The sequence below is a fragment of the Callithrix jacchus genome, chromosome X, assembly GCF_049354715.1.
Source record: "Callithrix jacchus isolate 240 chromosome X, calJac240_pri, whole genome shotgun sequence".
Lineage (NCBI taxonomy): Eukaryota > Metazoa > Chordata > Mammalia > Primates > Cebidae > Callithrix > Callithrix jacchus.
Genome location: NC_133524.1, coordinates 148,571,430 through 148,596,073, shown reverse-complemented (window position 1 = coordinate 148,596,073; position 24,644 = coordinate 148,571,430). Strand labels below are relative to the sequence as shown.

Here is a 24,644-nt window from a genome sequence, read left to right as displayed (position 1 = left end):
TTCCTTTTGCATTATTTCAGGAGGCAGGTTGTCTCAGTATGGCTGATACTGAATTTTAGAACTTGCTTAAAGTGATGACTGTCAGGATTCTCTAATGTAAGGATATCAACCACAAGGATTAATTGAAAGTCTTTGAGCTGGTGGTCAGCTCATTGCTTTGATCATGGCTGTGGGTGTGGGGATAAAGAGCAAATAATAGTAGGGGAGATAATATTTCTAGTACTTTAGTTTTCCCTTCTTTGTGTAAAAAATTCTCTTTCCACATTAGCAGTGTTATAAATGGCTCTCAGGTTGGCCTATGAATACCTGCTTAACAAGAAGCATTGCCAAAATAGTTCTCATGCATTGGCATTATGGTTACAATCATTCACACTAATTATGAGAAACAGACTTGCTTACTCTTGCCTAGAAGACTAGCTACCCTTTATGGTGTTGTTTCAAAGGAAAAATGTACCCTTGATTCTTTGAAAACTTTGGTTCGTGACACATTTTAAGTTGTGATATGTCTGCTTATGGTCACATGGAATCATATCTTTAAGGTCTATCTTATTTTGTCATTCACAACACATACCAGTTAAATCTTGTGTGTGTGTGTGTGTGTGTGTGTGTGTGTGTGTGTGTGAGAGAGACGGGGAGGGGAGAGAGAGAGAAAGAGAGAGAGAGAGAGAAACAGTAGCTTTTAGTTACTAAGAAGGCATGAAGGACTTGGTCTTTATTTTACCAAGTGGGTGGGTATGTCTCAAGTCAGTACCGCTGTAATTTTATTACCAGTGAAGCTATTTTGGAAAAGAACAGCTGTCTTTTTCAGATGGATTTGGCATATTCTAACCAAAATCAGGTTAGTTCTTTTTTTTCCTTCGAGCAACTTCTGTAAAGAGAAAGTGTGATATTGAATTCTAGACATTTCTCATTTCCTCCCTAGTATATAACTGGAATCCCTAGTGTTGAATCTTTAGTTGAACATTTCCACTTATAGGACAGATTAGAATCGAAAAATGAAAACATGAGGAATATTGGGAAATTGTGAGTAATCTGATTTACCTGTGATTTCTGTTCAGAAAGAGACATAGTAGAATTTGCAACTGTAAAAGTATATAGGGAACAGACTGCAGAAGGCCATGAATGTCAGGCCTAGGCATTGGGATTTTGTTTGGTTAGCTGTGAAGAGTTATGAAAGGTTTGTGAGCAGTGCAGAGACATAATCTGCTCAGTAATTCTGAATTATTATTATTTTTAAAAATCTGCTCTCTCCCAGGAAATATGTGGTATAGGAAAAATGCCATCCTTTTAATGAAGTGAATATCTTTTATCTTTGGGATGTTGTATGAACTGCATCAGCAACTCCACATCTGTGCCTCTCCTGCTTTCCCTTGACATAAACATACCAAGATCCTCAATGAAGGATGTTGGCAGTGACAACATTAGTTTGATGACTTCATTGAGGATCCTTTTGATGGTCAGTGAGCTTGACTTTCTCCTATACTCTAAAAGATAATGTATTTTAAAGGTTTTTCATTGCATTTTCAGAAGTCTGGGGGGAAGTTAATGAGTAACCCTCATTTACAAAACAATTTTGTATCTATTATCTTATTTATTTATTTCAAAGTTTTATAACGTAGGTTATTGTTATTCCCATTTCACATATATGGAAGTGCAGGCATACCTAATTTGATTGTGCTTCACTTTATTGTGCTTTGTAGATAGCACATTTTTTTTACAAATTGAAGGTTTGTGGAAACCCTGTCTTGAGTGAGTCTATTGGTGCCATTTTTCCAACCACATGTGCTCACTTTATGTCTATGTGCTGCATTTTGGTCATTCTTGCAAATTTTCAAAGTTTTTATTATTATATCTGTTATGGTGATCTCTGATTGGTGATCTTTGATGTTACTATTGTAATTGTTTTGGGGTACCGTGAAACCCACTCATGTAACACAGTGGACTTAATTCGCAAATATTGTGTTTGTTCTGACTGTTCCACTGAAGCAGCATTCCCCTATCTCTCTTTCTCTCCTTGGGCCTTTCTTCTCCCGGAGATACAAACATATTGAAAATAGGCCAATTAGTAGCCCTACATGGCTTTTAAGTGTTCAAGGGAAAGAAAAAGTTACATGGCTCTCACTTTAAATCAACAGCTAGAAATGATTAAGCTTAGTAAGGAAGGCATGACAAAAGCTGAGATACTCTAAAAGCTAGGCCTCTTGTGGCAAGCAGTTAGCCAAGTTGTGAATGTGAATGAAAGGCTTTTGAAGGAAACTAAAAGTGCTACTCCAGTGAGCACATGAATAATAAGAAACTGAAACAGCCTTATTGCAAATATGGAGAAAGTTTTAGTGGGTAAAAGATCAAGCCAGCCATAACATTCCATTCAAGCAAAGCCTAATTCAAATCAACGCTGTTACTCTCTTCAATTCTATGAAGACTGGGAGAGATAAAGAAGCTGCAGAAAAAAACTTGAAGTTAGTGGAGGTTGGATCATGAGGTTTAAGGAAAGAAGCCATCTCCATAACATAAAAGTGCAAAATGAAACAGCAAGTGCTGATGGAGGAGCTGCAGCAATTTCTACAGAAGATCTGGCTAAGATAATTGATAAAGGTGGCTACACTAACAACAGCTTTAGGTAGATGAAACATCCTTCTATTGGAAGAAGATATCTTTCAGAACTTTCATAGCTGCAGAGGAAAAGTAATGTCTGACTTTGAAGCTTCAAAGCACGGCTGACTCTTTTGTTAGGGGCAAATGCAGCTGGTGACTTTAAGCTGAAGCCAATTGTTCGTTTACCGTTCTGAAAAATCCTAGGACCTTTAAGAATTATGCTAAATCCACTCTGTCTATGCTCTGTAAATGAAATAACAAAGCCTGAATGACAGGACATCTGTTTATAGCATGGTTTACTGAATATTTTAAGCACACTGTTGCAGTCTACTTCCCAGGAAAAAAGACTCCTTTAAAAATATTATTGTTCAATGACAATGCACATGGTCACCCAAGAGCTTTGATGGAGCTGTGCAAAATGAGTGTTGTTTTCATGCTTACAAATACAACATCCATTCTTCAGCCCATGGATCAAGAAGAAATTTTGACTTTCGAGTTTTATTATTTAAGAAATACATATCTTAAGGTTATAGCTGCCATAGATAGTGATTCTTATGATGGATCTGAAAAGAGTCAATTGAAACCTTTCTGGAAATGATTCACCTTTTTGGATGCCACTAAGAACATTTGTGATTCAGGGGAAAAGGTCAAAATGTAAACATTAACAGGAGTGTAGAAGAAGTTGTTTCCAATCATCGTGGTTGACTTTGAGGGGTTCAAGACTTCAGTGGAGGAAGTAACTGCAGATGTGGTGGAAATAGCCAGAAAACTATAATTAGAAGTGGAGCCCAAAGTTGTGAATGAATTGCTGCAATCTCATGAAAAAACTTGAAGGGATGAGTTGCTTCTTACAGATGAGCAATGAGAGTGGTTTTTTGAGATGGAATCTACTCCTAGTGAAGATGCTGTGAAATTGTTAAAATAACAACAAAGGATTTTGAATATTATATGAACTTAGTTGATAAAGCAGTGTAAGGGTTTAAGAGGATTGGCTCTTTATACTTTGTATAAAATGCTACCAACAGCATCACATGCTGCAAAAAAATCTTTTTTGAAAGAAGAGTCAATTGATGAGGCAAACTTCATTTGTCTTATTTTAAGAAATTGCTACAGCTGTCCCAACCTTTAGCAACCACCACCCTGATTGGTCAGCAGCCGTCCACATTGAGGCAAAACCTTCTACTGGCAAGAAGTTTATGACTTGTTGAAACCTCAGATGATTGTTAACATTTTTTTTAGCAACAAAGTGTTTTTAATTAATGTATATAAATTGTTTTTTAGCAGTAATTCTATTGAACACTTAATAGAGTGCTGCATAGTATAAACATAACTTTTATATGCACTGGAAAACCAAAATATTTGTGACTCACTTTATTGTCATATTTGCTTTATTTCAGTGGCTTGGATCCAAACTCCCAATATTCCTGGGTATGCCTGTGGATCTCACATTCAGTTAGTGGCAGAGACACAACCAGTAATCCATCTTTAGGGCTAGGAAAATGACTAAACTTGAATAACCTTCAGATAGTGTATTAGTAACATAATTTTCATTTTTAAATGATGAATTATTATTATCATATTTTATGTAACCAGTAGTGACAGATATGAGGTGCAATGGTCATGTTTTAGCACCCTTCACAGTAACTTGATAAGGATATGTCATTGGTCAATTCATTTCTCTCTTTGGTGTTGGTATCTTAGGTGTCTCAGCTATAAAATGAAGGGAGAGAATTATATAATCTAAAGTTCTCCATAATTCTGACATGCCATGATTTCTTCTTTCTTCCCCAAACTATAGGATCCCATTGCTGTTTAGTTACCTATTTAGGTTCCAGATTAGATCAGCTCCCCCCCCACAATAATTTAGTGCACATTAGGAGAACAAAATCAGTAATAAAGAATAAAACCAAAGAGTAATATATTGAAAATAATTTTGGGGTGATATTTAGCATTTATTTTTATTTTTATTTTTTTTGAGACAGGGTCTTGTTCTGTTGCCCAGGCTGGTGTGCAGTAGAGTGATTTCAACTCACTGCAACCTCTGCCTTCCAGGCTCAAGTAATCCTCCAACTTCAGCCTCCCCAGTAACTGGGACTACAGGCATGCCACCATGTCTGAGCTCTTTATCTATTCTGGTTATTAATCCTTTGTCAGATGGATAGTTTGCAAATATTTTCTCCCATTCTATGCATTGTCCTTTCACTTTGTTGATTGCTTCCTTTGCTGGGAATATGCTTTGTAATTTGATGTGATCTCATTTATCCATTTTTGCTTTGGTTACCTGTGATTGTAGGGTATTGCTCAAGAAATTTTTGCCCAGACTGATGTCCTGGAGATGTTCCCCAAACTTTTCTTGTAGTAGTCTCATAGTTTGAGGTCCTAGATTTTAGTCTTATAATCCATTTTGACATGATTTTTGTATACAGCAAAGGATAAGGGTCTAGTTTCATTCTTCTACATATGTTTTCCCAGCACCATTTATTGAAGAAATTGTCATTTTTTTCCAGTGTATATTCTTGATATTCAGGAATTTTTGATCAATATTTTAGCTGTCTCCTCAACTCTCAGGGTGATTAAAATTATGTTCAAGGCTTTAGTATTATTATCTACAAATCCATCTGGAATAGGTAATCTTGGAAGCCCTATAGAGTTTCCCTATGATTCTGTGAGGATTCTCCTTTCTGTCCCTTTCTAGTAATTCAAGAAATGTTTTATCGTTCAGTTTATGAATCTACTTCCAAGAAACTGAATTAGGCTACCTAGGGTCAAGATCTTCTGCCATGACAGTTAAGAGATAATGAGAAAGGAGTTTGTACAAAATCAGTTGAGCTACCACAGCCCTTCCCCCTGCAGCCCATGTCAGATATATCTAGATCATTGGTGGACTGAGCCAAGGTTAGACTATAACCTGACAGTGTACCTGTATTTATCTCCTCAGCATACTGATATCAGTTTGTTAGCTCTGCACTACAGTTCCCTTCTTTCTTCTCCCTTCCTAATGGAGCACCTGTATTATTTCTTGTGATCTGTCCACTAAACCAGCCACTCATGTCTACTTTTGACTAGGTTCCAGTTCCTCTCTGGCCAGTTTCCTTATGACTTTTGTCTGATGTGGGTGACAATTGCTTGTTGTTAATATTTATACTTGAATACTGCATTCGAGTGTATAAACCACTAGTGTAAAAAAACAGAAAACACACTTTGAATACATATAGATGTGAAGCAGTAAGCCTGGTAATTTTATTATGTTGTATTTTTAAATTTTAATACAATGTATCTGTGAAGTTAATTTTAAAAGTCCTAAAGCTATTACCAGAGGTGCTATATAGCTTGCCTAAGGTCACGCAACTCATAAACTCATAAACTCGAATGCATGTTTCCAGAGTCTTTAAGCCTACTTATTTTTTTTCCCATGTGTATCTATCTTATAATTTGATTATCTCAGCATTCTCGTAAGTTAAGTAGGGGAAAGTTACTCACTTTGTTTTCCTTTTTTTGCTTTCTGCTCCATCACAATACCTGCAACAGTAATAGACACATAGTCAATAAAAATGCATTGGATGATTAAGTGAATTAAATTACATTTATAAATTAAGTTCAAATTTGGTTATCATCTACAGTATGGAAGTTTAGAGTGAGAACTATTCAAATCAGATGTTTATACTATTCTGTGGCTTTTTCTCAGGATCTTTTCAGAACAGGAGCCTTGTTCACTGCTAGGGATAAATATTAGGGGGAAGACATGCTGATGTTTATACTATTCTGTAGCTTTTTCTGAGGATCTTTCCAGAACAGAAACCTTGTTCACTACTTGAAATGAATATCAGTGGGAAGAAATACTTACTGTCTCTGAAGACTCCTTATTAACTAGAACCTTAACTTTTATAGCCCTGATTAACTAGATGCTAGGAATAGTTATATATTTATTAATGTCAACTTCCTGTGTTCAAATTAAGAATGAGGAAAATTGAGACTTAAACACATACAAGTGCTGTAAGTTGCTTAGTGGTATGCCCAATCACAAATACAGCTGGTACTAGGACCCAGAATTTCTAGCTCCTGGTTCATTACTTGATTCCACCCCATGCTTCTTGACCCTTGGCAACAACCGTATCTTTCACCATATCCTTATTTCCTCTGAACTACCCAGGGCCTTTGTTTCTAGTCCTCTCAAACGACATCAAGCTCCTCCTCAAAAAGTGCAAAAGTATCAGTCACAGTGTCTGATCCTGATTAGGTGGTTAGTAAAGTGCATAGTCTTCAGAAAGGCTTACAGAAGTAATCCAAACTGGAGAATTAGGAGGTACCTAAAGGACACTGGAAAATTAGAAAAGTTGGATTATAGCCTCATATCTGCCTCTCAGTAGCAATATTACTTTGGGAAAATTTGATTTCCTCTCTGAGCTTGTTTCCCTACATATAAAATGAAAGCTATTAAGGTATCTCTTAATAGTCTTAAAGTCTAGTAGCTTTCATGTTTGATGGACTACTACTGCTTGGTTTCCCTACCTCCATAACATGAGAATAGAGGCGGACCATATACAATTTAAGGATCTGTCTGACCCTGTTTTTCTGTGAATTTAAATTTCTCTGGGACAGAGGTGAGGTAAGTTCTCAGTAACATTTCCCTTCTTTATGTTGAGGCCTGTTTAATCACGCAACACAATTTGATAAACCAGCTGTATGCCAGGAAATGTTCTCAGTGACATTCTGTCCAGAATTTCTGCTTGTGTCTCTTTACTGCTAGAATGGGTCTGGGATATATGCCTGGCAAAGCTCATAACAATGCTAGAGTAAGAATTTAAGTAAAAACCATACTGTCTGCCTCCTACACAGGCAATCATTGTGACAAATAGGTAGTGATTGCTGTTTTGGTTAAGATATAGGTCTATGTAATTGGCCCAGTCTATTAATGGAAATCTTCTTTAATTAAAATATCTAGTCATGTATTTTTTCCTATTAAACACTATTATTTTTCTTTTACTTTCCTTGTATTGCCTCAGACTGTCTCCTAAGCATGCCCCAGATATTCCTGACGACAGCACTGACAACATCACTATCTTCACCAGAATCTTGGATCGTCTTCTGGATGGCTATGACAACCGGCTGCGACCTGGGCTTGGAGGTCAGTAATTATTTTAAGATCTTCTTCTCAGCCATTGTTATCTAAAAAGAGTTATAAAGTGCATTCAGTAGTCTACTGACCAATGAAATTACTATAAAGCTGAATTTCTTCCCTATGAGCACTGAAAATTACTCATAATCCTTCATTTCAGTAGGTGATTTCTCTGGTCTGGTTTCAGAAGATTCTAGATTTTTTTCTAGCTGCATATGGAGTATTACAGTCTGTTCCATGACTCACAGTGGCTTGACTTACGATTTTTGTGTTTATGATAGGTTTATGGGACATAGGCCAATGGATTTAGACTCACAACATTCCCAGTTTACGATGGGCTTATTGGGATGTAGTTTTAAAAGTTGACGAGCATCTGTACCTCGAGGTTAGACAATGCCCATTTCCAGTAACAGAATGGATGACAGGTGTGGTCCAGGAAAAGCTAAGCATGTATCAGCCTGAAATTCTAAAAAGGAATAATCTACTGGTTATGTGAGATCTTAGTTGGCCATCAGTTTAGTATAATCAGCAATCTGATCAAAATAAGGTAACTGTATTATAATATATCATGGGCTATTATAAATTAACAAAATGTAACCTAACATAATACTATTTTCTAATTTGTAGCCCATATTCAAAATTTTCAAATTATCTCCAACATTTCCTTTATAGAAATTTCCTTGATTTAGAATTCAATTGAGGATTATGCATTGCATTTATTGCTATATGTCTTTAGCCTACACTCAGCATTTCTTCATCTTTCATGACTTTGAGTAGATCTTCCTTATTCATTTTCGAAGTAACACCACAAGAGTTAATTATGTCTTTCTCAGCACATTACTCAAACAAGGAGTTTATGTCTGTTGCCCCATTACTGGTAATGTTAATTTAGATGCTTACCAGGTTGCTGCACTCTAAAATTACTATGTTTTTCATTTATAATTAATAAGTAGTTTGTGAAGAGATGTTCTGACACCATTTTATGCCTTTTCCAGCTTACACCCAATAGTCTTAGCAACTGTAGATTTTTCTTGTGAGACTAATAACAATTATGGTGGAAAAACGGTGATTTTATAAATCTATTATTGTTCTGCATTTATTAGATGACATTCTATAGTAAGCAAAAAATCTTTATTTCTCTTTAATTAGCTAACATCAATATGAATGGATTCTTGTTTTATTTGATGGATTATGGTCCATTAATATTATTCATTTTGATAGACTATATTTATTTTGATTAAAATGTTTGCTAGTAATTTCCCATATTTCCCTAGTGATCCAGTCTTGGAATTAGTCATTTTTTTGATAATAAATGGTACCTTTTGTGGGAAATTATATTTAGAATCATTTCTTCCAGGATTTGCAGTAGATAGAACTGAGAAAATAGCAAATTCACACACGCTTACACATATACACACACAGATATATATGTTTATATATATGTACACACCTGTATATATTTATACATTTATATATGTATTTATATTTATACATATATACAAACATGTATTGTATATATGTATATGTATGTGTGCATGTATGGCAATGAGTTTACACTGATTCTACTCATTTCAGTCCAACAGTTCTTTTAATTGATACATTTACCTGTTTTTTTAATCCTACAATATAGAAAAATATTTTGAAATTTCTACACCCATAACACTACAATAAACACATTAAGTAAAGTTAAATATATATTTTTAGTTTTTTCAATGTGTTTTATTTTTAGTCTAAGGCTATGTAACACCTGCTTTTATATAAATAATGGATTAGAGTACGGTAGTATTGAAGGAAGAGTCACAAATTAATTACAATTTTCTAGGATGAAAATAATGACTGTGGGAATGGAGAGAATTAGGTGACTGCTTAGATTAGAGGGTTAGAAAAAGGAGGAAAAAGGGAAAACTTCTAGGTTTCTGGCTTATATAATTGGGTGGTGCTATTTTCTAAAATAGGGAACACTGGAGGGAGAATGGTGCAATTTTGTTTTGTTTCTCTTGGATTTGGAGTTGGAACAAAGAATATGGAAAGAAGAGATAGAAAATAGTTCAGCCATAGATATGTGGCGTTTGAGTACCTGTGAAAAATATGAGTATATATTTTTACTTCTGTCTAACATGAAGTAATAAGCACCAGATTTACTCTCTCATCTTAAACAACTACAAATAAATGAACAAATATATAGTGTTTTTCAGAAATCAAACAAAGGCAATACAGGATATTTATTCCTAAAAGAAAGAAAACAAACAAATTGAATTCTATGATTGCTGATGCTTAACTGCCTGGATAAAATTTTTAGGTTACAGTGCAGGGAGGTGAACCCAAATAATGTCTGGTGGACTCCTTCAGTTGAGAAAAGGTTGATGAATTGGGGAGGCCAAGGTGATTAATTCATAAGGCAGAGAAGATGGAGCTGCATGGAGAGTAAAAATTTGTGGAAAGAAAGAAAGACAGAGACATTAGAGGGTGCTTCACAAGTTTTCACATATGTACTGCTTACTTCACAACTAAGGGATGAGGAAAAGACCACTGGAAACAGTGGGTAAAACATCAGGGTTTAGAATAACTTGCATTTTCACCAACCAGTTTCCACCATCCTGGCCAACATGGTGAAAACCCGTGTCTACTAAAAATACAAAAAAATTAGCTGGGTATGGTGGTGTGTCTCTGTATTCCCAGTTACTTGAGAGGCCGAGGCAGGAGAATTGCTTGAATCTGGGAGGGGGAGGTTGCAGTGAGCCTAGATCATGCCACTGCACTAACCCTGGCCAAAAAGCAAGACTCTGTCAAAAAAAAAAAGTCAACAGATGTCATGGATATGGTGAAAGGGAATGTTTATACACTGCTAGTGGGCATGTACATTAGTACAACCTCTGTGGCAAACAGTATGGAGGTTCCTTAAAAAACTAAAAGTACGTCTACTATTTCATCCAATAACCCCATTACTTGGTATCTATTAAAAAGAAAAGAAGTCATTATATTAAAAAGACACAGGACACATATGTTTATTGCAGCCAAACTCACAATTGCAAAGATATGGAACCAACCTAAGTGCCTATCGACCAATGAGTGGAAAAAGAAAATGTGATATATATACATTGTGGAGTACTACTTGGCTATAAAAAGGAGTGGAATAATGTCCTTGCGGTAACTTGGGTAGATGGAGCTGGAGGAGGCCATTATTCTGTGTGAAATAACTAAGGAATGGAAAACCAAATACTATATGTTCTCACTTATAAGTAGGAGCTAAGCTATGATTACACAAAGGCAGACAGAGTGGACTCTGGGGACTCAGAAGTAGGAGGTTGAGAGGGAGGTATGGGATAAAAAACTACATATTGGGTACAATGTACACTACTCAGTTTATGGGTACATTAAAATCTCAGAATTCACTACTATATAATTCATCCATGTAACCAAAAACACTTGTAACCCAAAAGGTATTGAAATAAAAAATTAAACAACTCTAACTTTTATTAAAATTGCAATCTCCCCAAACCGAGAAACTCAACTAACTCCAAAGACAAGAAGCATGAAGAAAATTACATCAAAAGAAAGGAGAAAATCTGAGAAGCAAATAGAGTAAAAGAACACATTATATAGAGATGAAAAACTTTAGGATACTAGACTTTTTGTTAGAAGGTAGTGGAACATTAGCTATAAAGTAATGAAAGAAAAATAAAAGCCTGCCCAGGATTCTATAATCAGAGAAAATAAATTTCCCCCATAAAGGCAAAGTAAACACTTTACAAACACACAAATGCTTAAAAAGATTAATCACCAGCAGATCTGTACTGGAGGAAATGTGTCAGCACAAGGAAAATGATGCCAGGTAGAAATTTGGATCTATACAAAGAAGGGAAGGGCAGTGTAAATGGAAACTGTGGATAAAGGTAAAATAGTTCCTCATTTAAAATTCTCATTAAATGACAAGTAAATACTTAAAGCAAAAATAATAACCATATATTTTGTAGCTTATAATATATGTATAAGGGAAATGTGTGTCAAAGAAAGTACAAAGAAGTGGAAATATACTGTTGAACAGTTTTATATTACTGTTTATATAAAGTGAGATAATAGTACCTGTAGGTAAACTGTGATAAGGATGTGCACTGTAGGACTTGAAAATGATAGCTAATAAAGCAACGAATGAAATAAAAATGGAATAAAAAATATTCAATCCATAGGAAGGCAGAAAAAGGGGGAAAAGGAACAAAGAATAGAAACAAACAGAAAACAAGTAGCAAGGTTGTAGATTTAAACTTAACTACACAGATAATCACATTAAGTATAAATCATCTAAACATCCATATTTAAAGGCAAAGGTGATCAGATTGGATTAAAAAACAGCAATATCCAAAATTTCTCTATGAGAGAAATGCACTTTAAATATAAAACCACAAGTGAGTTAAAGATAAAATGATAAGAAAAAATACACCATACTAACACTACTTAAAAGAAGGTTGGAGTAGTTATTTCAATATCAGAAAAAGTAGACATTAGAGCAAATAATATTACTAGGAGTACAGACTGAGAAGTGAAAAGAGAAAGAGATGTTAAATAATATAGTTAGAGATTTCAACAATGCCCTCACTAGGTAATGGAACAAGTAGACAGAAAATAAGTAAAGGAAGCAGAAACTTGACCCACACTATCAACCAACTTGACCTAACTGGCATTTATAGAACACTCCAATCAACAACAGCAAAATACACATTCTTTTTAACTGTACTGGAACATTTATGAAAATAGACCATATTGTGTGTCATAGCATTTTAAAAACGTTTAAAACCTAGGCCAGGCACAGTGGCTTACCTCTGTAATCCCAGCACCTTGGGAAGCTGAGGCAGGTGGATCACTTGAGGTCAGGAGTTTGAGACCAGTCTGGCCAACACGGTGAAACCTTGTCTCTACTAAAAATACAAAAATTAGCAAGGCATGGTGGCACATGCCTGTAATCCCAGCTACTTGGGAGGCAGAGGCAGGAGAATTGCTTGAATCTGGGAGGTGGATGTTGCAGTGAGCTGAGATCATGCCACTCCTCTCCAGCCTGGGTGACAGAGCAAGACTCCATGTCAAAAAAAAGAATTACAACACAATAGTGTATTCTTTTCAGACTTTATGTTTCTGTTTGCTTTGTTGAAGATTGGTTGGGTGTATTTGAGTTTATTTATTAATATTGTTAAAATGACAATACTACCTAAAACAATCTACAGACTCAATGCAATCTCTACCCATATGCCAATGACATTCTTCATAGAAATAGGGAAAAAAATCCTTAAATGTACATAAGATGGCAAGACACCCCAAATAGTCAAAGCAATTTGAAAATAAACAACAAAGTTGGAGGCATCACACTCTTTGATTTCAAAATCAACTGCAAAACTGTAGTAATCCAAACAGCATCATATTGGCATAAAAACTGACACAAAAACCAATGGAACAGAATAGAAAATGCACATATAAATCCACATATTTACAGCCAATTTATATTAGACAAAAGATCCAAGAACATACAATGATACAAGGGAGTCACTTCAATAAATAATGGTGGGAAAACTGGATAACTATATGCAAAAATTAAAGTGGAGAGATATGGAATATAAAGAATATAAAGAAACTCTATTATACACAACAATAAAATCAAAATAAATTAAATACTAAAATCTAAGACCTGAACTATAAAACTGTTGGAAAAAAATATTGGAGAAATGCTCCAGGAAGTTGGTCTGGGCAAATAATATTTTTCCAAGAACTCAACAGCACAGATAGCAAAAGTAAAAATAAACAAATGTGATTCTATCAAGTAAAAAGGCTTCTGTGCTGCAAAAGAAACCATCAGTAAACTGAACAGACAACCATAAAATGAGAGAAAGCATTTGCAGGCTACATATCTGACAAGAGATTAACAACTATAATATATAAGGATCTCAAAAAACTCAATAGCAACAAATAAATAATCCAGTTTAAAAATGAGCAAAAGATGTGAATAAACATTTCTCAGAAGACATACAAATGGCCAAGAGGTATATGGAAAATTGCTCAACATCATTAACAATCAGGGAAATGCAAATCAAAACTACAATTAGCTATCATCTCAACTCAGTTAAAATGGCTTGTATCCAAAAGATGGATAATAGCAGATGCTGGTGATGATAAAGTAAAAGGAGAACCCTTGGACACTGTTGGGTGGAATGTAAATCAGTATGGGCACTATACATAACAGTGTGGAGATTATTCAGAAAACTGAAAACAGAGCTACCATATGATCCAGCAATTGCACTACTGGGTATCTATCTAAAACAAAATAAATTAATATATCCGAGACATATTTGTACTCCCATGTTTATTGCAGCACTATTCACAATAGCCAAAATGTGGAATCGATCTAAGTGCCCATTAACAGATGAATGGATAAAGAAAATGTGGCGTATGTACATCATGAAATATTATGCAGCTGTGGAATATTACAAAATCGATTTTTTCTGTTTTCGTTTGTTGTTTTTAAAAATTTTTTTGAGACAGGGTCTTGCCTGTTGCCAGTAGCATGATCATGGCTCCCTGCAGCCGTAATCTCTTGGACTCAAGGGATCCTTCTGCTGCAGCTTCCTGAATAGCTGGGACTGCAGGCTAATTTATTTTTCTATTTATTTTGTGTAGAGACAGGGTCTCACTATGTTGCCCAGGCTGGTCTTGAGCTCCTGGGCTCAAACAATCCTCCCACCTTAACCTCCCAAAGTGCTGGGATTACAGTGATGAGTCACCATGCCCAACCAAAGTAATAAGTTCCTGTTATTTGCAGCAACATGGATGGAACTGGAGGTCTTTGTTAAGCCAAACACAGAAAGAAAAATATCACATGTTCTCACTCACGTGTGGGCTTTAAAATAATGGATTCCATGGAGGTAGAGAGCAGATTGGTGGTTACTAGAGGCTGGAAAGGTAGGAGGAAGGGAGAGATGAAGAGAAGTAGATTAGGTATAAATATACAGTTAGAAAAAATAAGACCTAGTGTTAGTATAATCAATAGGGTGACTTCAGTTTACAATAACATATTTTTATTTCAAAATAGCTAGGAACAAAAAATTTGAGCAGTTCTAGCACAAAGAAAAGATGCATTATGTAAGGTGATGAATAGCCTAAATACACTGATTTAATCTTTACAAACTATGTGAATATATTAAATTATCACATGTATCCCAAAACCATGTACATCTATTATGCACCAGGAAATTTGTTCTTTTCAAATATTTTGCGTTGATTCTGAGTGTTATTTTTGGGGTAGTCCACATAACCAAACACTCTGCAACCATAACTTGAAGTTTTTCTCTCCTTGTAGCTTTTAAATAGGTGGATTAATCAAACCTGAATCCATTTGAAAGGGGAATTAGAAGACATCTATGACTCTGACTTGTCTCTTATAGCCAACAGATTTCCTCTTGAAGCAGTTTAAAATAGAATTGTGGGACCACTTGAGATCCCTTTGAGACATATTATTCTGTGACTCCTAAAATAATTTTCTTCATAATATTTAAAACTCTTCCTGAAACCAGCTTCTGGAAATTATAATGCAGTCTACTGGAGACCCTGGATTATAAAACTGGGGTCTTTCTAGGAGGCCAACAAAGTGTTTTTCTCTTTATTAATTAGCTGTTCCTGAAAGATCCAGTTCCACTCATCTTGTTTCCTGGTCTCATTGAATTTTATATGCACTAAGAAACTTCACTAAACTTACAAAAGGGCAGCAAGTATTTCTAGATGTGTATGTTGTCTTAGGAAAACGTTGCTCATTGACAAGTTATACATTTAAACTTACGGGATGGGTTGGATGATTGTCAAGCAACGGTTGGAAACTTATGGTTGGTAATGAAGATGTCTGTCTGACTGCCAAAAGGAATTCTTTTGGTTACATTAGAACAAGGACCAGGTTTAAATTGTACACAGTCCAAGCTACATATTAATAAGCAGTGATACGGAGAAGCGCAGGCATTGTGAGCCGAAGCAGGAACACTTTCTTAGCATTAACTTGGTCATTGGCTATGTTAAAATCATTTTCCTTGGGACCATTATTATAACTAAGTTTTGTCATTGGCAGGAGAAAAAAATTAAAGCGTGGAGATATGGAATATAAAGAATAAAGGCCTATGGTTGGGTGGGATACAAAAAACCTTTTATCATAGGTCTCAGTAACTGCCCTTTTGGGGGCCAATAGTTCTTTCCCTGGACCTCAGTGTTAAATAGTTTAAGAAAATATGCTTCAAAATCTTTGAAATTGGCAGGATGCTGTGGCTTACTTCTGTAATTCCAACACTTTGGGAGGCTAAAGCAGGAGGATTGCTTGAGGTTAAAAGTTCAAGCTCAACCTCAGCAACATAGTGAGACCCTGTCTACACGAAACAATAAAAAACTTAGCTGGGCATAGTAGCATGCAACTGTAGTCCCAGCTACTCTAAAGGCTGAGGTAGCAGGATTGCTTGAGCTCAAGAACTAGAGGCAGTGAGCCATAACTGTGCCACTGTACTTCAGCCTGCATAAACAGAAAGAGACTCTGTCTTTGAAAAAAAAATCTTTGCAGTTTTAGGTGATGGGTATAGTGAAAGTCCAGACATCGCCACTATGCGTATATACATATAACACAACTGCACTTGTATACTTAACATCTATAAAAATAAAATTTAAAAAAGTCTTTGAAGGTTTCAATAGTTCCAGAGGTTAAAGGTTTAGTATTTGTTCTGACTACAGAAGGGATCCTTCTAACTTTCTTTTTCCCAGTTTCTCTTCAACAAACTAGCTGATTGGCAGTTTAGCCTCTATGTCCAATGGATCTTTGAATTTTCTCCTAATTGCCTTTCACTACAGTCTCCACTGTTTTTTAGAGCACACCCCTAGGCTTGAAATTTTCCATAATTCGTTGCAAATGAAGTCAGTTCCTTTGGGGAAAGATCTGATGCTCTCTCTTCTATGGTCTGCTTCTCTCTTGGGCAAAATCTCTAAGCTATGGTTCTAGTTCTTGGTGTGAAAACAAGGCATGTTTTCTCTGAGAAATGACCCTATGTTAGTTGCTGAGTGCTTGGTAGAGGGGTGATGGCAGTGGTCCCACGTCTCCTCAGCTTGCATTTTCCAGCATGGACCACTGCTACATTAGCCAGATCAAGAGCACTTGAGGCCACAGTACTCTCAATAGTGCCATGCCCAAGTTAGAGTCTCCATGCCATAAGTGAGGGCTGGGAGCAAGAAAGGAAGAAGCTCTCAGCCAAAGTTGCCTAGAATTTAGCTCAGCAACAGGTAGCTTATTCCTGGATGAGAAATGCTGACATTGTGCCTTTCCCAGGAAGTTAGCTCTTCAACTGGGAGATGGGCGAAGAGAAGCTTGCCCATCTATTGCACCAATCTAGAATAAAGTTTCTGTTTCACTGAGCTGTGGGATCGGGGTAGTGGGAACCGTTCTTGGTTTAAATATTCTAGACTCTTGCTTTCTTACTCAGTTTTAGTAGATTTTTTTGAATAAATTCTTTCTTGAATGAATTAAAAAAATGTATGTATGACTGTAGGACCATTTTCAGAAACTTTATTTGGTTGTTACAAAACTAAATTTTAGACCAGTGTTTCACACCTGTAGTTCCAGCACTTAGAGAGGCAAAGGCATGAAGATAGCTTGAGCCCAGGACTTTGAGACCAGGCTGGGCAACACTGCCAGAACCCATTCTCCACAGAAAGGAAAAATAATAATAATAAATTTCCGTTTCACTGAGAAGCAGGTCTGCAGAGTTCCTCATGTTTTCATATCAGATATGAAACTTCTAGTAGGTTTTTTTTTTTGCAAATTCATCAGATAATATACTTAAATGATTATGTCATATAAGAAGAAAGACCTTTTTAATTCTTCCTGTGCTCTTTTTCCTTGCTTTATTGCACTGAGTAGACTTCACATATAATGTTGGATAGACATGGTGAAAGCAGACACCATTGTCTTGTTCCTGATCTTAGGGAGAAAGCTTTCAGTCTTTCACCATTAAATATGACGATAGGTGTAGGGTTTTTCTAGAGGCAGTTTATTAAGTTTGAGAAGTTTTCTTCTACTCCAGGTTTGCTAAAAGTTTTTGCCAGGAATGTCAGAATTTTTCAGTTGCTCTTTCTGTGTCTATTAAGCTAGTTATATAATTTTTCTGTTTTTAGTGTGTTGATATGGTAAGTTACAACGATTGATTTTCATATGTTTAAGCCAACCTTCATTCTCATGATAAATGTGGCTTCTATCTTAATTACTGTATATTTATGATAGGTTTGATATCTGGTAATATCAGTCATCCAGCCTTGTTATTTTCAAGATTATCTTGACTATTCATGGCCCTTTAAATTTCCAGATAAATTTTAAAATCAGATTATCATTTTCTGAAAAAAACAACTGCTGAGGTTTGCTTCATATTGAATATATAAGTAAACTTTTGGAGTTTTGAAAAGCTTCGTAAAACTGAATGTTCTAATTCATAAACTAGTATTTTCCTCTTTATTTTACCCTTTAATTTCTCTCAATAATGTTTTGGCCTTTTTACTTTCAAGGTCTCATTTGCTTGATCTATGCCTTGAGATATGATTTTTCATGCTATTTTAAAAATTTGTTCTTCAATTTAGGAGGCTTAAGGCAAAAGAAAGATAAAGCAAAATTTGTTATAGCTATGTAGAGATATGATTGGTTTTATATATTGCCCATGTATATATTGTTGCATTGACTTATTAATTCCAACATTTGTCTATTATTTCTTTTAGATTTTCTGCATACAAATTTATATCATCTTCAATTAGAGTAGAACAGAAGAGGTAGTAAGTTTACTTTGTAAATTTTTATATGATTAAGAAAGTTCTTTTCCTAGTTTGCTGAGAAATGTATGAATAAACTGGATTTTATTAAATGCTTATTTCTATACCTATCAAGATTACCATGTGATTTTCCCCCCATTTTTCCGTTCTTATAATGAATTGCATTTATATCATGAATTAATTAAATTATGAGTGATAAACCACCCCTGCATTCCGGAAATAAGCTATGCTTGATCATGATGCATTACTTTATGTATCATTGTATTTAATTTACTAATGTTTTCCTTGATATTTTGCATCACTTTTAATGACAGGCGTTGGTCTATCATTTTCTTTTTTTTGCAGTGTCTTTATTTCACTTTTTATAATAAATATAAATAATATTTTAATATAAATATATATATAAAATCCCATTATTTGTTTTTCTCTTTTTCTAATACAGTAAAAGTTATACATTTCATCTAAACAGTGATTTAACTGCATTCAAAATCCAGCTAAATTTTAAAATATTGTATCCTTATTGTTATATGAATTTTATGTAAAACGTTTTCCAGTATCAATTTTCTTATTTCATTTAGATCCAAGAATTATTTAGAAATGTGTTGTTTAATTTTCAGGGAGTTAGTGATTTTCTTCTTATTATTTTTCTTACTTTTAGCCTAATTCTAATATAATAAGATAATATACTCTAAATGATTTCAATCTTGTAAGTTTTCAGGGCATTTTTATGGTTCAGCATATAGTCAGTTTTGGGAAATTTTCCACACACTGTGGAAAATAATGTGAATATTCTCATTGAAGTGTGCAGTGTATCAGTCACTCATCTTTGTTAATTTTTGTCAGATCTTCTATAACATTATATGTTTGAGAAATTTGCTTCATCTAAATTGTAAATTGTTTCACAATTATTAACATACTACAAACATTCACTTGAATATAATTTATGAAGTGTCGCATCTAAATAAAATCTTAAAATCAGTTAAAATGATATTTTTATCTGATTTGCAATATATATATTTCTCCTTTTGCATGTCTCAATTTTTACTCATATACATTTATAATAATAACTGCATATAGATAATGATATTTTTGTCTGATTAGCTCCTTTATGATTTCGAAGAGCCCTCTTTATTTCAGTATTGTTTTTTGCCCTAAAGTCTATGTTGACTACAATCACTCAAGTGTGCCATGAGGCTGCATCTCATCTTGGGCATCGAAATTCTAATTTTGATAGAAATGAATTGTTAATGAACCCCGAGAATGGAGAGTTTCTGTAATTACAGGAAACAAAATTAAATTGGGCCTAAAGGCATTTTTTGGTAATTGCAGTTGGTTTAAAAATTGAGAAAGAATAGTCACTCACACACCTTGGCTTTTAAAAAAATCTTGCTTTGCTCCCCACTTTTAAAAAGAGGCATTGTAGGGGGGAAATAGGGGAGGGACAGTGGGGGGTGGGGAGTTGGGGAGAGATGGCATGCCAGATATAGGTGATGGGGAGGAAGGCAGCACATCACACTGCCATGTGTGTACCTATGCAAAAATCTTGCATGTTCTTCACATGTACCCCAAAACCTAAAATGCAATAAAAAAAGAAAAAAAAGAAGAATTAGCCAGGCATGGTGGCATGTGCCTGTAATCCCAGCTACTCGGGAGTCTGAGGCACAAAAATTGCTTGAACCCAGGAGGCAGAGGTTGCAGTGAGCAGAGATCCAGCTTGGGGGACAGAGTGAGACTCTGTCTCAAAAAATAAATAAGTAAATAAATAAAAAGAGTTGACTTTCGCCTGGTGTGGTGGCTTATACCTGTAATCCCAGCACTTTTGGAGGTGACGTGGGTGGATCACTTGAGTTCAGGAATCTGAGACTACCCTGACCAATATGGTGAAACCCCGTCTCTACTAAAACTAAAAAAATTAGCTGGGTGTGGTGGCAGTTGCCTGTAATCCCAACTACGCTCAGCAGGCTGAGGCAGGAGAATTGTTTGAACCTGGAAGGCAGAGGTTTCAGTGTGCCAAGATTGAGCCATTGCATTCCAGCCTGGTGATAAAAGCAAAACTCAATTTCAAAAAAGAAGAAGAAAAAAGAAGAGTTGACTTTATTTGTTTTAAATCATTTATTGAGGTGAAATTCACATAATGTAAAAAAGGTAACCATTTTAAAGGAACAATTCAGTGGCATTTAGTACATTTTCACAGTGTTAGGCTACCACAACTTCTGTCTAGTTCCAAATTATTTCCATCCCTCCCAGGTAAAACCCGTCATTCATTAAGCAGTTTACCCCTGTTTCTCCTCTTCTCAGCCACTGACAATCATGAATTTGCATTCTCTATGCACTCACCTATTCTGAATATTTCGTGTAGATGGAATCATACAATATGTGGCCTTTTGTGCCTGCTTTCTTTGATATATTGTGATATATTGGAGGTACATCCATGTATCAGTACATATATCAGTATGCCATTCTTTTTTATGAATGAATAATATTCCATTGTACAGATAAACCACAATTTGTTTATCTGTTTATTCATTCATAAACATTTGAGCTGCTTCCATCTTTTGGCTAATGTAAATTGTATTGCTATAAACACTTACGTATAAGCTTTTGTTTGAACATCTGTTTTCAGGTTTTATACCTCAGAGTGGAATTGTGAGGTCATGTAGCAATTCTATGATTAAGTGTTTGAGAAACTTTTAAACAACTGTTTTACCTTAGTTTTTGATGGAGAGGAGAGGAGTGAGTGGTGAGGAGAAGACAGGAGAGGGTAGAGAAGGACAGGGAGGAAAAGAACTCAGCATGTCTGACATGAAGGTTTGTGTACTTTGTATAACCCCAATATTTGTTGCTGAAAACTGTGAGAAGGGTTCTCTTACACAAACACCTAACTAGGAAAATGGAGAAACATTCATAAATCACAATTGGTGGAGAGGGATAGTACATAGCAAAAAAAAAAAAAAAAAAAAAAAAAAGACTGCACTCTTTTGTTACTACTTTGTTTCACTTTCTGCCCTAGAGGTCCAACTAAATTAATGCCTAATATCAATCTCCATAGAGTAGGTTTGGATCTGGACTTAGACTGAGCAGATGCCTGAGGACTAATCAAGGAAGTAATTGACAACAGTCTTTTCTGAGGGCCCTGAGCACTCCCAATGAGGCCAATGAGACTTCAATACAGTGGTGCTCAGTTTTTGATTTTGTGCTCAAATTTGATTTTGTGCACTGATTTTGATGCACCTTGTAATCGCCTTATGATCTTTAAAAAATATTGATTCCCTGTATTTTACCATAAGAAAAAGTACTGATACTTGGACTCTAGCCACAGTTGTTCTGATTTAACTGGACTGGGGTGGAAGTAGGACAATAAGATTTAAAAGCTCCACATGTGAGTCTAATATGTAGCCAAGTTTGGGAATCATTGCTTTAACCGTATGTGAGGTCCTGCTTGTTGAAGTGACAGAAAGATGTTTTCTTATCTCTTCCTTCTTATTCTCCACCTTGAATCATCCAGTTTTATTCAGCTATATGCAAGAGAAGATTCTGGAACATATAAAATATTGCACATGTATCTAGTCATAGCACAGCTAGCTACAATCGAATCTTCTCTCCAGTCAATAATGCCAGTAATTAATCATCTTGCCAATGAGCTTTGAGCTGATTTATCTGCTGAGTGTAATCCACATCACATCCCATCTTCTACCTTGCTGCACATTTCTAGGCCCTCACCCTCTCACCCTCCATCAACATTTCCACATTTTAGTGTCTTTCTTGATTTGACACATGAATAGAAAATTCATTTTTAAACTCACCCTTACAATAATAGCTTTTGCAGTTGTTTGCCATTTCTATAAATACATTTTCTGCAGTTCTCTTTTATAGTCTCCTGTTAATGAAAATGAGACCTATGTATTACCACAAATATTCTACTAATATAATGCCTTCCTGCTATAACTCTTCTCTAGACCGTTATTTTTCTTGGCTCCCATTAGTGTGGAGAAGCAGAGAGCTACCAACCATTGTTGAAGAAGACCTGGGTCTAGACACCTGGAATATACCCAAGGTCAGGGATGAAAAGATTGAATTCTATCTACATTTTTCTGGTAGCAATAATACATAAGTAACTTAATATGAACTTTCAGGTAATAGGAATAGTGTTTTTATGTCATGGTGGACACTTAGAATTCCCAGATGGTCCCTATTTCTGAAAACATGAGAAGAGTAAATAATAGCAGAAGATACTGAGGATACACCCTAGGAAGAACTTTTTGAGTATGAAGATATTACCGTTATGCCCCTCAAATGACATAGTTAGCATCAATGGTTTAGTCAAGCTCTGGAGGGATTCTCCAGTTGGATTTTTGTCAAATTCAACTGTGTCTGTTTTTCCCTCTGAAATCCCTTGGCTTAAGCTATAGTCAACAATCTGGAAGACTTCATCCTGGAAGTGGAGGAACGAGGCAAGGCAATGATTAGTAGATTCTCTCCTGTCATGCAAACAACCATCTATTTAGTCCAATATAATGGAATTTGGAAAGTTTCTTTTCTTTTCTTTTTTTAAATATTTTATTGCATTCTGGGTTTCGGGTACATGTGCAGAACATGCAAGACAGTTGCATAGGTACACACATGGCAGTGTGTTTTGCTGCCTTTATCCCCTTCACCCACATTTGGCATTTCTCCCCAGGCTATCCCTTCCCAGCTCCTCCACCCCCACTGGCCGACCCCTTTTCCCCCAATAGACCCCAGTGTTTAGTACTCCCCTCCCTGTGTCCACGTGTTCTCATTTTTCATCACCCGCCTATGAGTGAGAATATGTGGTATTTCATTTTCTGTTCTTGTGTCAGTTTGCTGAGAATGATGCTCTCCAGATTCATCCATGTCCCTACAAACGACATGAACTCATCATTTCTAATTGCTGCATAATATTCCATGGTGTATATGTGCCACGTTTTCCCAGTCCATCAATGGGTATTTGGGTTGGTTCCAGGTCTTTGCTATTGTAAACAGTGCTGCAATGAACATTCGTGTGCATGTGTCCTTATAGTAGAACGATTTATAGTCCTTTGGATATATACCCAGTAACGGGATTGCTGGGTCAAATGGAATTTTTATTTCTAGGTCCTTGAGGAGTCGCCACACTGTCTTCCACAATGGTTGAACTAGTTTACACTCCCACCAACAGTGTAAAAGTGTTCCTATTTCTCCACATCCTCTCCAGCATCTGTTGTCTCCAGATGTTTTAATGATTGCCATTCTAACTGGCGTGAGATGGTACCTCAATGTGGTTTTGATTTGCATCTCTCTAATGACCAGTGATGATGAGCATTTTTTCATATCTTTGTTGGCCTCATGTATGTCTTCATTTATAAAGTGTCTGTTCATATCCTTTGCCCATTTTTGAATGGGCTTGTTTGTTTTTTTGCCTGTAAATCTGTTTGAGTTCTTTGTAAATTCTGGATATCAGCCCTTTGTCAGATGGGTAAACTGCAAAAATTTTTTCCCATTCTGTTGGTTGCCGATTCACTCTAGTGACTGTTTCTTTTGCCATGCAGAAGCTGTGGAGTTTGATTAGGTCCCATTTGTCTACTTTGGCTTTTGTTGCCAATGCTTTTGGTGTTTTGGTCATGAAGTCCTTGCCTACTCCTATGTCCTGAATGGTTTTGCCTAGATATTCTTCTAGGGTTTTTATGGTGTTAGGTCTTATGTTTAAGTCTTTAATCCATCTGGAGTTAATTTTAGTGTAAGGTGTCAGGAAGGGGTCCAGTTTCTGCTTTCTGCACATGGCTAGCCAGTTTTCCCAACACCATTTATTAAACAGGGAATCCTTTCCCCATTGCTTGTTTTTGTCAGGTTTATCAAAGATTGTATGGTTGCAGATATGTTGTGTTGCCTCCGATGCTTCTGTTTTGTTCCATTGGTCTATATCTCTGCTTTGGTACCAGTACCATGCTGTTTTGATTACTGTAGCCTTGTAGTATAGTTTGAAGTCTGGTAGTGTGATGCCCCCCACTGTGTTCTTTTTGCTTAGAATTGACTTGGCTATGCGGGCTCTCTTTTGGTTCCATATGAAGTTCATGGTTGTTTTTTCCAGTTCTATGAAGAAAGTCAATGGTAGCTTGAT

General features: G+C 35.8%; 1 protein-coding gene across 5 annotated transcripts in view; it reads left to right on the top strand.

Moving 5' to 3' along the window:
* GABRA3 (gamma-aminobutyric acid type A receptor subunit alpha3) overlaps positions 1–24,644 on the top strand; it is a 244,968-nt gene that overhangs the window by 99,965 nt on the left and 120,359 nt on the right. For all 5 annotated transcript variants that reach the window (XM_017968720.4, XM_002763372.6, XM_078363419.1 and 2 more), the window contains one exon: positions 7,599–7,720. Coding sequence is in view for 3 of the 5 variants with exons in the window: in XM_002763372.6 (XP_002763418.2) it covers positions 7,599–7,720 (122 nt within the window). In the remaining 2 variants the exon portion in view is untranslated. The remainder of the gene's footprint in view (positions 1–7,598; positions 7,721–24,644) is intronic.